Here is a 14698-nt window from a genome sequence, read left to right as displayed (position 1 = left end):
TCTCCTCATTTTTATATCCTGTCTTAAAACCCAACTTTTCAAACTGGCATATTCAGCCTGACTGATTTGAAAGGCACCTATAAATAAAATGCATTATTATTATTATTATTGTTATTATTATTATTATTATTAAAGGAGACATATTAGGAAAAAATCACTTTTTCAGGCTTTTCTAACACAAATATGTGCCCCTGGCCTGTCAACAATCCCAAATACCAGAAAAATCCATTTCTTCTCCCCCTCTCTTTTTCCACCTTTCAGAAAATGTGTGCTGAAACAAGCCGTTCTCAGATTTAGCTCCTGGTGACCTCACCAGGAGCGTAAGCACCCACCCCCAGGTTTGGTTGGCCCTCCCACACTTGGAGGAAAGTTCTGCCCTCCTGTACTGATCCTCTCATCTACCAGCTGAGATGCTGGATAGCTCAGTGGGTTATCCTGCTAACTATGGTCTGGGAGGTTGTGGTTCGAATCCCAGTCAAATGCAATAACCTTTGGATAAAAGTGTCTGTAGTATCAGGAGTACTGCATTCATTTCCTGAGAGGGGTGTGGTCAGGGGCGGAGTCAGACAGCTAATTACCATTTAAAGCCACAGACACAGAAACGGCTTGCTCTGAGAAGGGCTGAAATAGAGGGGGTTTTAGACGTACAAAAATCCTATACTGGAGTGTTTTTTCAGCATCAAACTTTACAGCCATGTTTTGGGGACCTCTGAGACCAATTTAAGCTTGTCTTAAAAATGGTATAATATGTCTCCTTTCACATTTATGCTCAAAAAACAAACCAAGAACCAAAAGAAAACATCCACGTGAGTGAAGGTGTGTTTTCACAAGAGATTCAAAGATTTTTAAAGATCGAATTCAAAATTCAGCATTTTGGCTAAATTAATTCATTATACAGTCCTCTGGGACAACAATGGGCCTGAGTATACATAAAGCTGAGACTGTTCTCAAAATTTTGATGTAACACACCTGGGTAATGTGTTATTTGCAAGTAACCTTAAAAAGCCAATGGCAGCAGGGACAGATGAGTTTTTCTACCCTTTATCGTCAGACTCTTCCTGCAGACATTCGTAGCGCTCCATCTCTGGACATTTTCAAAAAACGTCTCAAGCACCACCTGTTCACCACAGCCTACAGTATTCATTAAACCACCCCTTCCACTCATCCTACCCCTCACATAGTTTGTCCATGTCTATGTGTTCCTGTAAAGCATCCTTGGGTTTCTTGAAAGGTGCTATATAAATTCAAGATATTATTATTATTATTATTATTAAAGCTTGATGCTGAAACATGCCAAGGTGTGTTTTTAAGGTCAATTTGTGACCAAGAGAGTGCCTTGAAGTTTTTTTCTTGCTTATTCATCCACTCCATGTATAGTTTTGTAGAAACACAAAACTTTGTTAACTCAGTTTCACATGCATCATGGGTCGAACCAGGCGGGTGCAAGCCTTCAGGCGCTGCTGTACTTGGAATCAGGTCCACATAAATGTCAGGAAACTCAATTTATGGCCATATAACAACATCAACTGTCCACTGTGACTTTAGTAAATGGTATGGATGTCTTCTGAGTCCAAATATCCCTAATTTAAGATGACTTTAGTCTGTTTTGCGTCCATTTTCATCAATTCCTCACTGAGAAGACAGCCATGTTTCAGAATGTTTTGCAACTCTGTCCAACAGTCAGTGCACACCCTCCATTGCTAAAAACACATTTAAGAGGTTTTTTACTGCTTTTAAAGTGTCCTTAAAGCATTTGAATCCTAATCTATTTGAAAACCAGGCTGTAGATATTTAGCAGATATTATTCCCTTTAATCTCAAAGATGCATACAGCAACAATGCATAGCAGTGATTCTCAGGGTGGGGCAGAACTGTTGCAAATCCCCTCCAAAACACAACACTTAGGTATAAAAACAGACGCTCTGTCCAGCAGGAGGGGCTGCAGCAGAAGCTACAGCACCCTTTCACCCACTAATGAGTGTTGTCAGTAAGAGGGTGCTAGCGAGAGGAAGGTCATGTGGTTGCCAGCAGAATTATGTCCAGGTCAGAGGTGCACTATATGGAGCTAACCCTTATTAGAGCACCTTTTCCCTCAGCTGTGGCTGCTACTTCACACACACACACACACACACACACAGACACAACACCACATCCACTAGAGGAGGTGAGCAAGCATGGGCCCCTTGTTAGCACATACAATAATAATGTACTGCTGCATGGTCATGCATGATGTAATGGCCATTAAACACAATGTCCTCCCTCTTTGGTGACTCAACGCAAGAGCCATCACCGTTAAACATCATGGGCTTCAAATCTCAGGGATTTCTCCATAGTACTGAATGCATGTGACTTAATATGACTTAACACTAGAAATCACACCCAGTTTGAGCCATCTGGACTGTTTGGTTGTAGCCATGATATTTCATTGACAAAAATCAGAAACAGAGCTATCAGCAGAGTGTGATTCAAGCATCAAGTTTTAGGAATAATTGTTAAAAACCTCAGTTTAACAGTGAAAAACCTTTGTTCTTCTCTTCTGTTCACTGTGATTGGAGTTATATTAAGAAACAGTTCTCGACTTACGATGTGAAGCTTCAAGAAGTCTCCGAGACCAGAGGAGCTATCCACCCTCACCAGGACAGCATCCTTCAGGTGTGTGCTGAAGCCGATGGCTAGCCGGTCTGCCCTCGTGCTGGGACGGTCGTTCGGCGGCCACGTGTACGTGATCAGTCCACCATCTCGCCCAAATATGTATGTTGTTCCCGCTAGAGACAAAACAAAAGGAGAGAGGAAAGAGGAGGCATTAATAGTGTATTCTCCCTGTACAACTGTGAACCAGAAATGAACTGACGGCAAACAGACATTATTAAGACAGCAGAGCCAACAGTGATGACACAGTAACAGAGCGCTGATAAAGCAGTGTTAATGATTCCATCTGCCATCAACATTTGCCAAAACCCCCCTTTATTTTACTGCTTTGGTTCTGTTAATATGATATGATATGACACAAAGCCATACCATACCGTCACATACAATACAATACCAAATAGCGGCAGGGCCATATTTACATTGTGTAGCATCCCCTCGTCTTTTAACAACTGTCTCCAAACATTTGAGAAGTGAGGAGACCAGCTGCTGGAGTTTTGGGGGAGTAACGTTGTCCCATTCTTGTCCTAGTGGGATTCTGCAACAGTCCTGGATCTTTACTGGATAGTTCTTTCATGATGTTTTAAATGTTTTCTATTGGTGAAAGGTCTGGACTGCAAGCTGGCCAATTCAGCACCTGGAATCTTCTACTGTGAAGCCATGGTGTTGTGATCGATGCAGAATGTAGTTTAGCATTGCCTTGCTCAAACAGTCAAGGTCTTCCCTGACATCATCTGGATGGGAGCGTATGTTGCTCTGCAACCTCTATCTAGTTTTCAACATTGATAGTGCCTTTCCAGATGTGTAAGCTGCCCACGCTATAGGCACTAATGCAACCCCATAACATCAGAGATGCAGGCCTTTGAACTGTGCGCTCACAACAAGCTGGATGGTCCCGCTCCTCTTTAGTACGCTAGACACAATGTCCTTGGTTTCCAAAAAGAGTTGAATTTGGATTCAACTCTAGATTAAATGAACTTCGGCACAGAGAAGATGCCGGTGTTTCTGGACTGTTCACTTATGGCTTTTCTTTGCATGATACAGCTTTAACTTGCATGTGTGGATGGCACGGCCTATTGTGTTGGCAGACAATGATTTCTGAGCCCACTGCACTGATTTGAAAAAAGCACAGAATCAGGCCTGTTTTTAATTCAGTGCTGCCTGTTACTAATACTGACCTTAAGCCTGTCCCTTGCACACAGAGATTTCTCTAGATTCTCTGAATCTTTTGATGATATTATGTACTGAAGAAGAAGGGGATATTTAAAGTTTTCACAACTTTAAGTTGAGCATTTTTCTGAAATTGTCATGATTTTTAGAGGCAGTTCTTTGTAGATTGATGAACCTCCGTACATCTTGACTTCTGAGACTCCACCTCTCTAAAATGCCTGTATTGTACCCAGTCATGTTACTGACATGTTGCCAATTATCTTTTACTCACTGTTCCAGCATTTTGTTGCCCTGTCCCTCCTATTTTGCAGAAGTGGAAAAGTACTAAACTATTGTACTCAAGTAAAAGTAAAGTTACTTTGGATCAAATTTACTTAAGTAGAAGTAAAAGATGTAATCTTAATATCTACTTAAGTAAAAGTAAAAAGTAAGCCATTTAAAATGTACTCAAAGTACTGAGAAGTCAAACTTCTGGTCATTTCTTGTTAGCAGAAAGCTATACGTTTTGGCTTTTAGTGTAAATATTTTTTACTCAGTACTTGAAGCTTTTAAATGTAGTGAAGTACAGTAGTTCCCTCAAAATGTACTTAAGTAAAACTACAAGTAGTAAACTGAAAAGTATTTAAAGTATACAAAATAGCCAATCAATTACAGTAACTTGAGTAAATGTAATTAGTTACTTTCCAACCCCTGTTTTCACCTCTGCCAAGGAGGTTATGTGATCGGGTGGGTTTGTTCGTTTGTTAGTTTGTTAGCAACATAACTCAAAAAGTTATGTACAGATTTTCATGATTTTTCAGGAAATGTCAGAAATTGCATAAGGAAGAACTGATTTGATTTTGGGACTGATCTGGATCACCATCTGGATCCAGGAAATTTTTTAAAGGATTCTTTACTATTGGGAGATAGGGCTATTGGCGGAGGTCTGTGCTGTTACCACTTTACACCAGGAGATGGCGGACATGAGTAACTTCAATCCCAGCAGCATTTTTTGGTGTGTTTCTATTCAAAGTTTTGGACTTTATAGAGTTGGAAAAACGCACGCCGGGTCGAGGAGACGAGCTGGAGTGTAACAGGGAGAAAGACAGCAAATTGTAGCGAGAATACTCACAATGCTGGGAGGAACAGAGGAATATTCACCCTCTGCCATGACTTTCAATCGTCCGGTGAGACCATGGGTGCTTCCGCCATGACAGTCCAAACGTAGCAAAGCCAATGCTTTGCCTCACCGTTTCTCCACCCCACCGGGGAGTGAGTAATTGGCAAATTAGACTTTGGGAGTGATCCGGATCACCGTCTGGATCCAGAAATGTTTTTAAAGGATTCTTCACTATTGGGAGATAGGGCTAATGGCGGAGGTCTGCACTCTCTGAGTGCTTTTCTAGATTTTTTTTTTTTTATGTGTTTCTGCAATCCAATTCAAAGTGGGTTTTTTTTAATGGTAAAATAAGTTTTAACTTCTGATACGCTGTTTATGTTTTATTGTGAATAAAATATGGGTTTATGGGATTTTCAAGTCATTGAATTCTATGTTTACTTGCATTTTACACAGCACCCCAACTTTTTTTAGACTGGGGTTGTATTTTGGCTTGTCTGCACTGGACTAGACTTGTGCATTACTGGAGCTTATTACTAAAAGGGTGGCCATGAGAGACCTAATGTGCTCCTGTTATTAGAGGTGTGCTAATGCCAAAAGAGAACGTTTAAACCTGGGTTAGAGTACATGACCACTACACTGAATAATGTCTTTGTAAAGCACCGAGAAACATACTGTATCACTCTTGAACAGCTCTCAGCCCCGTCTGAGGGCTTAAGTACACTCGCGTCAGTTCATGAGAAGAGGGAATTTCTGCAGAAATGAAGGAGGCAGGTACTGGTGCCACTTTTCTCATAATGCAGCACTATTACTCAGTTTAACTGCCACTGATGCTTCATCTCCAGAGGGAAGAGATTCAACTGAATGTTAGCGGCTGTGTCAACGCTTCCCAGGTTACCAGCACGCCCTTCCCTGCTCTCGTGCTTCATTAGCAGCCTCAAAGGCAGCCTCAGCTGGAAGCGTTATTGACTGAATGGTCCAGTTCTGCCCTTCTCATGACCTCAAAACTGACTCTTTCCTGTCTCGCTGCATTACCTCGTTGTCTTTAGCAGCCCTGTGAAAGGTTCGAACATGACCTGCTGGAGAGAAGAGCGCTTCTAATTACCTAGCTATTCAGCGAGAAAGAGCCGCGCAGCGTTACGCCGGTGACCGAGTCAAATTGACGGTTTGAAATAAGGCTCCCTTGACAAATAAAGGAAGCGCTTTATTAAAATAAGGACAATTTATTCATGTATGGAGCAACAATCTCAGAGTTTGATGCTAGCCAGCCAACCAGAGCTGTCAGAGTTGTCTCAATCAAATAAGCGCCTATTTCTTCCCAATTAGAAACCTTCATTAGGATAGTGTTTCAATTCATTTCTGCCAAGACACAGAAAAGTACAGGCGTGGAAGAAAAGTACATGTGCTATTGTGCATGAGTGAGTATGTGATTGGGAAATAAATGCCTGGGAGAAAGGCTGAAAATGAATGCAGCTGTCAGATTAGCATAAAAACAGCTATCTTCATGAAAAATTAGACGGGGAGCTCTGCTGCTGTGTATACATGTGAGTGTGAGACGGAGAGACACAGATAGACAGAGAGAGAGAGGGAGTTAATATTCCTAGGAGCAGGGAGTTAAACAGCCTTAGCCTGAACAATAGATTATAAATCATTTTGACTGTAATTCCAATATTTTCTTGTAAACCAGTTCACAAGGATATAAAACTATCGATATATTTTGCATTTATTTATTTATTTCTGTTGTTTTCCTTCCCTCTGGCTCCTCTTCTCAGCGGAGTGATTAAAGTGCGTCACTCTCCTCTCAAATTCCTTTTCCAATTCCAGCCCCTCATTCCAGCCAATACACACTGTCAACCATTAGCTAAAAAGAATTGCATCATTAATTAGCGATAATGTGATTAACAAACGATGTTGGGACACACGGATCTGTGGTGGGATTTATTGTTTTCATAAAACATAACTCGCATTTGTAAAATGAAATAACGCTGTTAGTGCTCTTGTTCGACTAATGGATAAAGCGTTGATGACTTCTACAAAGGAAAAGACATTATGGTGTAATATATTTGCGAGGCGGGCGTCATTTCTTTTTCATGAAGTCTGGCGGCTACAGCTGAAAAGCCTCCGTGTTCCATTAATGCATATCTGATGCCGGCCCCTTCACACAGCGATCTTCAATTCATGTAGCTCTTGCCGGACTGTTGTCACTGTCACCGAGTTTTCGCCTCGAGCCTCCAAACACTTGCTCCGTACTCCGGCTTATTATAATTAAGCTCTTTTAAACCATGTCAGTGTTGGAACTGGCTGGACCCTTAAGCGCCCATTCCCCCCTCTGTCTATTCATATGATTTGACACCCACTTTCTCCCTCTGACAGCTTATTTACTTCTGGTGACCTCCACAAAAAACAGTAAAGTATAAGGATGGCTCATTTCATCCGAGTGCTGGCAGATCTGGCTTGTGCCGCCCTTAAGCTAAATGGATAAACAGCAGAGGCCGCCATGTCAAAGCAACAAAGGTCGACTAAACTCAGTGACGTGCAGATTACATAAATGCTTCAGAAGAGAATCAGACAGAGCAGATAATGACGCTAAAGTGGTTCTCAACCAGTCTGACCTCAAAATACACCACTACCTTCTTCGTGACAAGACGCCTAACAAATGCTATCACAAGAAAAAAATAAATGTATGGATGTACGGTATAGAATATCATGTAAAAGTTATTTTTTTCCTTTGATTTACTTCAGAAAGTTTAACTAGATTGATCTCATACAAAGTGAAATATTTCGAGACTTGTTTGTTTTAATTTTTATGATTACAGCTCACAAAAATCAAGAATCCACCAGCTCAAAATATTAGAATTTTGTGGAGAAGTCCAAATTGCAAAGGTTTCCTGAGCCTTCAATCACACATTCTGGTTCAGTACAAACAACTGTAATCATGGGGAAGACTGCTGACCTGACTGTTGTCCAGAGGACAATCTGTGACACCCTCCACCTCGGGGGTAAGCCACAGAAGGTTACTGCTGAAAGGACAGGCTGTTCTCAGAGGCTGTATCAAAGCAGATTCAAGAACAAAGTCTCAAAGTCTTGTTTTCAGAAGAAAGTTTTCACAGTCAGTGATGGTTTGAGGTGTCGTGTCATCTGCTGCTGTTGGTCCACTGTGCTTTATCCAAACCAAAGTCAACGATCTCAGCCATTTACCAGGAGATTTTAGACTTTCATGCTTCCATCTGCAGAGAAGCTTTATGGAGATACTGATTTCCTTTCCCAGCAGGACTTGGCCCTTGCCAACAGGGAAGCTAAAACCACCAGAAACTGGTTTTCTGACCATGGTTTTACTGTGTTTTGATGACCAACTGACTGGTCTAACCTGAACCTCATAGATAATCTCTGAGGAAATGTTAAGAGGAAGATGAGAGACACCAGACTCAACAATACAGACGAGCTGAAGGCTGCTATCAGAGCAACCTGGGCTTAATAACACCCTAGCAGTGCCACAAACTGATTGGCTCCTGCCGCATAGATGAAGTAATTTGTGCAAAAGGAGCTCCAACCAATTATTAAGTGCACCGATAAACATAATTATCTGGACAATCAGCGTTTCTTATTTATAAATCTGTTTTTGGACTGAGGTTTTGTTTAATATTTTGAGATAGTGGATTCTTGATTTTCATGAGTTAATTAATTATATTCAAAGAAAAATAGCCTTGAAATATTTCACTATAGAAGATTTATATAAAGTATATGGAAGTTTCACTTCTTGAATTAAATAACAGGAGAGAAAAAAACAACTTTATAACATTCAAAATGTTTTAGACACCACTGTATATTTCCATAGGCTGACTGCACATAGAGCCTAAAATTGGGCCAAAAATCCTCCAGCCTTAGGATTTCTGTACATCTGATCACCATAATTGAGATCTTTGAGGAGGGCAGAGTTAATGAAAAATATGTATTATAATGAGATAAGTGGAAGATCAAGTGCATGGAGGTACTGTATGTCTACTTAGGGTTTCTATTTAAGAAAAAAACATACATTTACTTTCAATGGAAAAATAAAAAATTAGAATGTCTATACACTTTTTGCTTTGGCTTTTTGCCACATTTTTTTCTAACTGCACAATCATGCCTCAGCATGCAAAGACATTTTGGGCAATGCTATACTTGGAATAGAAAAAGACCTTCCCTACAAAAACATGGTTTAAGGCAGTGGTTCTCAACTGGTGGATCAGGACCTAAAAGTGGGTCGCAAAGTGCTTTCAAGTGGGTCGCTAATGTGTCCCAGGGGAAAAAAAGTGACAAAAACTCAATTTTTTGTTAGGTTTTCCTGTGATTCAGAGTAAAATTCAGTATTTTACTCACGATTTCTACCTATTTATCTCAATTTTGTTGGGATATAAAGCTGGTTTATCCAACATAACAAGGATTTCCAAACTTTCATGCTATCTTGGGAAAATGGAGTAAAATATGTATGCAAATTTTTCTGTAATCAACATGTTTTTCTAACGTGCTTGTTTTGTCCTGTCCCTTTGTTCAATACATTTTCTATTTAGATTCTAAATATCAACATTTTTTGGAGTGTTCTTTTGTCCTCATGGTGTAATGGTAGCCATGAATACTGACTAATTAACATTCATGAAATAACTGTCAATTTCTTTTTTATTTGGGTCGTGATTTCTCTTAAGGAGGAGGTGGTGAGTCCTGATGCCTGACCAGTTGAGAACCACTGGTTTAAGGAGTTCAGTGTGGAAGAATGACTGGTCTGCACAGAGCCCTGACTTCAGCCCAGCGGAGCACCATTGGGGGAGACTGCAAGCCTGGACTTCTTGTCCAACATCAGTACCTAACTTTATAAATGCTCTACAGTATGAATGGGCACACATTGTTATGGAAACACTCCAAAATCTTATGGAAAGTCTTCCAAGAAGAATGGAGGCTATTAAAGCTGCAAAAGGGGACAACTCCATAGTAAAGTGCATGCATTTTAATACAATGCCTGGTGTCCAAATACTTTTGCCTAAATAGTGTATTTTAAGAAGTTAATGTAATCATTGGAATGTCAGCTTTGTTATCCCAAGGAGAGGAGATAAATAATTTTTGGCGAAACAGAGCAAAATAAAATGCATGCATGTCCATCAGCTTGGTGCTTCTTTACCTCACTGATGTTTTGTCACATCTTTTCTCCATGCACACATTAACAACCCACTAAAAAGACCTCCACAGCCCACACTGGGGTCCCAACCTGCCACTTTAGAACCACTGAAATCTATACTGGCCTGTGCTGCAAAAACTCCTTAAGGGACTGTTAGGATTAAGAAACACGGAGAAACACGACTAATGCACACCTACACAGCAGCGCAGTGGCATGAAATCAGCCGACACGTGCCTGTGTAACTCCAGTGGTGGGAGTAATTATGCACAGGCTCCATATTTGTTATTTCTGTGCCCTCCTGGGACACTGGGCCCTGATATGGATCTGTTGTAGTCATTAGATACAGTAGTGTCCTGGAAATACTCTCCTCTTTAGTTTGACAAGACTTTCAGTTTATTCCCTCCTCAGCCACAGTTTAATAAAACACAAATGAAAGGACGAGATGTTGGAGGTAATGAGGGGAGTTTTTGAGAAAGTGCTCAGAGGTGGAGAGCTAAACAATACAAGCAAACAGAATGTAATTAAGATGCTCTTGCTGCACGTATCCCCTCATGCATTTTTATCTCTTATATTCATACACATCTCCCCAGAGAGGTCACGGCGCAGGAGGAGGTGCTGCATTTCAAACACGTTTTGGGAGGTCTCACTCAAGGCGACTGTGGATGATCAGACCTCCGGCATGAACTCCTCAACTACAAGCCCCCCTCCGCTGAAGGATAATGAATTAATCTGTCCTCGTGTTGGACTACATTGCAAAGCAGGCTGCTCTCCGCTGTGTCACTTAACATCAAAGAAGATAAACATTGGCAGATCAAACACTCTGCTTTCATTAAAAATGTAGCACCATCCCAGGAGCTCCCCCTGCGTTCGGCCAAAGAGGTGTGTGGGATAGGCGGCTGCAGGATAGCAAACACGGCCTGTGTGTTATAGAGCCCTCTTGGCACTGACTTCACAATGTCTCAATCTGTTTCTGCTGGAATGGAGCAGGAGCGTATATAGCAAACTGGCCCCTGAGCTCTGAATGTTAAATAAACTGCTCGGTGTCATATGAAGAGGCGGGAAGGTGTGAGTAAAGGAAAGAGCGCTGGCTCCGTGCCCCGGTGAAGCACTCGTAGGGTGGTGAGAATACACAAACCGGGCTGTGCGTGCTGGACAGCTGAGGTCACGCCTCGCATCCCAGACTGTCTTTCCTCTGACCTCCAGCACAGCCGTCATAACGAGCTTCATATTACCACCTCTGCCGAGAAACTGGGGAGGAATCCAATCATAATTACATAGTTGTGATGGAAATATGAAAAGGGGAGATGACGTTATAGATTTGCTCTCTGTCAGCACCTCGCACTTGTGTTTCTCTCTTTTTGCTGCCAAGGATTCCCGTAATGACTGCGGTGCAAAAATAGACTGCACCAGATGTGGCATGTAGCATTTGATCATTTCCTCGAATCTTACAAACAAGAGTTTTAACTAGGTTAAACCCTTATATGCCTGTAAACTTTATACATCTTATATAAACAGCAGATTCCCTGGTCTGTGCAGCTTTACAAAGGAAATCAGCCTAATGAGGACAACATCCATGAAGTCAGCCAAGCACTCGAACTTATCCTAAACTAACATTACCATAAACAGCATGCTGTTCATATGGAAGATATTTTTAAAAAAAACACATCAAAGTCGACATTGCTTGGGTTTATATTTGGCGTGTACGCCCTCCTGGGAGGAGAACAATTAAAAGAAGCTTAATGATGTTTATTGGATTACTATTTCTGTTCCCGGAGAAATCATTAACACAATTTATGAGGACACTATTAGCCAATCAAACACTATTGGTATGTGGTAAAGGAGCTATCGCTGATCAATGCTGCTGAGGATTTAGAGCCAGGAGGTAAATAGAGAGGCAACATGATCAATTTTACTTCTCTTCTCCACTGACCTATCACTGCAACTAGATTCTACAGTTCTGAACAACGTATAGAATTTTTGCACTGAAATTAATTATAGCTTTTTAGTCAAGTGATGACAACATCCTTTATCAACGGTTCTGTTCATAACTTTCATGGACAGAATTTCTAGGTGCAGCCAGGGCGTTGAGGGGGTCCTGTTTGGTGGCCTCACGATTAGGTATCTGCTTAATGTGGGTGATGTGGTTCTGTTGGCTTCATCAGGCCGTGACCTACAGCTCTCACTGGAACGGCTCGCAACCGAGTGTGAAGCGGCTGGGATGAGAATTAGCACCTCCAAATCTGAGGCCATGGTCCTCAGTCGGAAAAGAGTGGAATGCGCTCTCCAGGTTGGGAATGAGATCCTGCCCCAAGTGGAGGAGTTCAAGTATCTCAGGGACTTGTTCAAGAGTGAGGGAAAAATGAAACAGGAGATTGACAGGCGGGTCAGTGCGGCGTCGGCAGTGATGCGGTCTCTGCATCGGTCTTGTTGTGGTGAAGAAAGAGCTGAGTCGAAAGGCAAAGCTCTCAATATACCAGTTGATCTACGTTCCAGGGTCAAGAGCTGTGGGTTGTGACTAAAAAAACGAGATCATGGATACAGGCTGCTGAAATGAGTTTCCTCCACAGGGTGGCTGGGCTCTTCCTTAGAGACAGGGTGAGAAGCTCCAAGAGTGATTTGGAGTAGAGCCACTGCTCCGTCGTGTTGAGAGGAGCCAGATGGGGTGGCTCTGGCATCCGGTCCGGATGCCTCCTGGACGCCTCCCTGGTGAGGTGTTCTGGGCAGGTCCCACTGAGAGGAGGCCCGGGGGAAGACCAAGAACATGCTGGAGAGACTATATCACTCGGCTGTCCTGGGAACGCCTTGGGATCCCCAGGAAGAGCAGGACGGAGTGGCCAGGGATAGGGAAGTCTGGGCTTCCCTGCTTAGGCTGCTGCCCCCGTGACCCCACCTCAGATAAGCGGAAGGAGAAGGATGGATGGATGACAAAACCTTAAATATTTCCAGTGGTTTTCAGTGTAATGTCCTTAATTCCTTTGCACAGCATTCAGGAGCAGATCCACAGGCAAATAAAGATCTACGGCGCACATGCAAACTAATGCTGAGTGCACACAAACTGCTCAGCCGAGCAAATAGCGCCGTATCGCATTTGCATGCATTTAAATGAAGTAATATTTCAAAATTGCTCCCCTCATATGCATATAAGCCTCAGTACTAATAGCAACTGGTTCACAAAGACCAGCCCTAAATGCAACAGGCAGTGAAAGTGTTGCAATTTAACAACAAATGACACCAGGTATTAAATCAGAGCTGACTCTTTCTGCCCCTCTTTTCTTCTCAGTTCTCCTCTCTGTAATTAAGTCAGTGCTCCCTGTGTATCCTAAGATTAACTTTTAATCAACAGTAATAGGCCATGGAACCAGCAGGAACCAGGCATGAGGCACTTTAGAATAAAACATGTTAAAAAAAAATTAAACAGGTTATTATTCAAATATTTCATGCTCTGCTGCCATGTGTGCCTCCCATCTTCTATCAGAATGCAGTATTATATTGTTTAAAAACATACCCTGTGAGCTGAAGTATTCAAGGAATAGTGGTGTGGGCAGCATTCCCTGAAATCAGATACTTTAAATGGCCCAGGAGATGCCCCTTTATGGCAAGGAAGTTCTCCTACATGTGATGCAGTTTTGGTCCTCTCTACTACAGCTGTTTATCTCTAAATGTTAATGCTTTTTATAGTTAAGTAAAACTAAATAACTAAAACTAAAGTTCTAAATTTATTTTAGTTAATTGAAACTAAATAAATACTAAGCTTTACCTAAAAAAGAAAACTAAAACTGTATAGTGCACTTACAAAACTAACTAAAATGAAATAAAAATAGAGATGAAGTATCCTTAGTTTTAGTCTTTGACAAAACCATACTGACTGGCACTTGCACACAAGTCTGGGGAGTGTAAAATTGGCTGATTTGATTGGTTAAGACTTCACACAGTGGTAGTTTTATGTCTGGATGTATTCAAACATCATCTTTAAATAAAACAATGATAAGCGAAGAGCAGTCTGTATGAATATGTTTGTAAAAATGTATGATGTTCACTCAGCCCTGACATGTATCCAAAAAAAAACTAAAACTGACACTAAAACTAATAAAATCTATACGAAACATTTTTTGCAAAATAAAAACTAAACTAACAAACCACAGTTAAAACTAATTAAAATGAAACTGAAACTGAACATAGAAAGGGAGAACTAAATAAAAATTAAAACTAATTAAAAATCAAAAACTATTATATCCTTGGTGCACACACTGCATGTTTGGCACATTGAGACGTTTTGTTTTCAGCACAAAAATAGTCCAATTTATCAAATCATGCTGCCAGACAGCGCAGGAGCAGCATAGGCAGATGTTTGTCTTGTATTTGAGTTGTTTTATTTGATTATTCCTCTGAAAAAGGGAGAAAGTGAGAACTCTAGCATTGCTTCCATCCTGGGGCTGTTTTCAGTACGACCAGTAAGTGCCTTTCTCAGAGCATTTCTCCTTCTCCCTCATTATGAGAAATTTATGAATGAATGCAAAACGCTGGTTTTCTCTTTAGTAAATGATCCTTATGAGGGACGGTTTTTATTCAACACAGTTCTCCATTCAAAATGAAAAATCAACATAAGAGATGAGTGGAGATGGGCAGCGTTGGTCTGTA

At 41.3% G+C, this 14698-nt stretch overlaps 1 protein-coding gene across 14 annotated transcripts in view; it reads right to left on the bottom strand.

Annotated features, from left to right (window-relative positions):
* The window catches only part of LOC121511094 (neurexin-1a), a 572512-nt gene that overhangs the window by 192045 nt on the left and 365769 nt on the right, over window positions 1-14698 (bottom strand). For all 14 annotated transcript variants that reach the window (XM_041789632.1, XM_041789633.1, XM_041789637.1 and 11 more), the window contains one exon: window positions 2583-2764. In XM_041789632.1, the coding sequence (XP_041645566.1) occupies window positions 2583-2764 (182 nt within the window). The remainder of the gene's footprint in view (window positions 1-2582; window positions 2765-14698) is intronic.

The sequence above is a fragment of the Cheilinus undulatus genome, linkage group 6 (genome assembly GCF_018320785.1).
Source record: "Cheilinus undulatus linkage group 6, ASM1832078v1, whole genome shotgun sequence".
Classification (NCBI taxonomy): Eukaryota; Metazoa; Chordata; class Actinopteri; order Labriformes; family Labridae; genus Cheilinus; species Cheilinus undulatus.
Note: the sequence above shows the minus strand (reverse complement) of the source record. Positions and strands in the feature narration are given on the sequence as shown.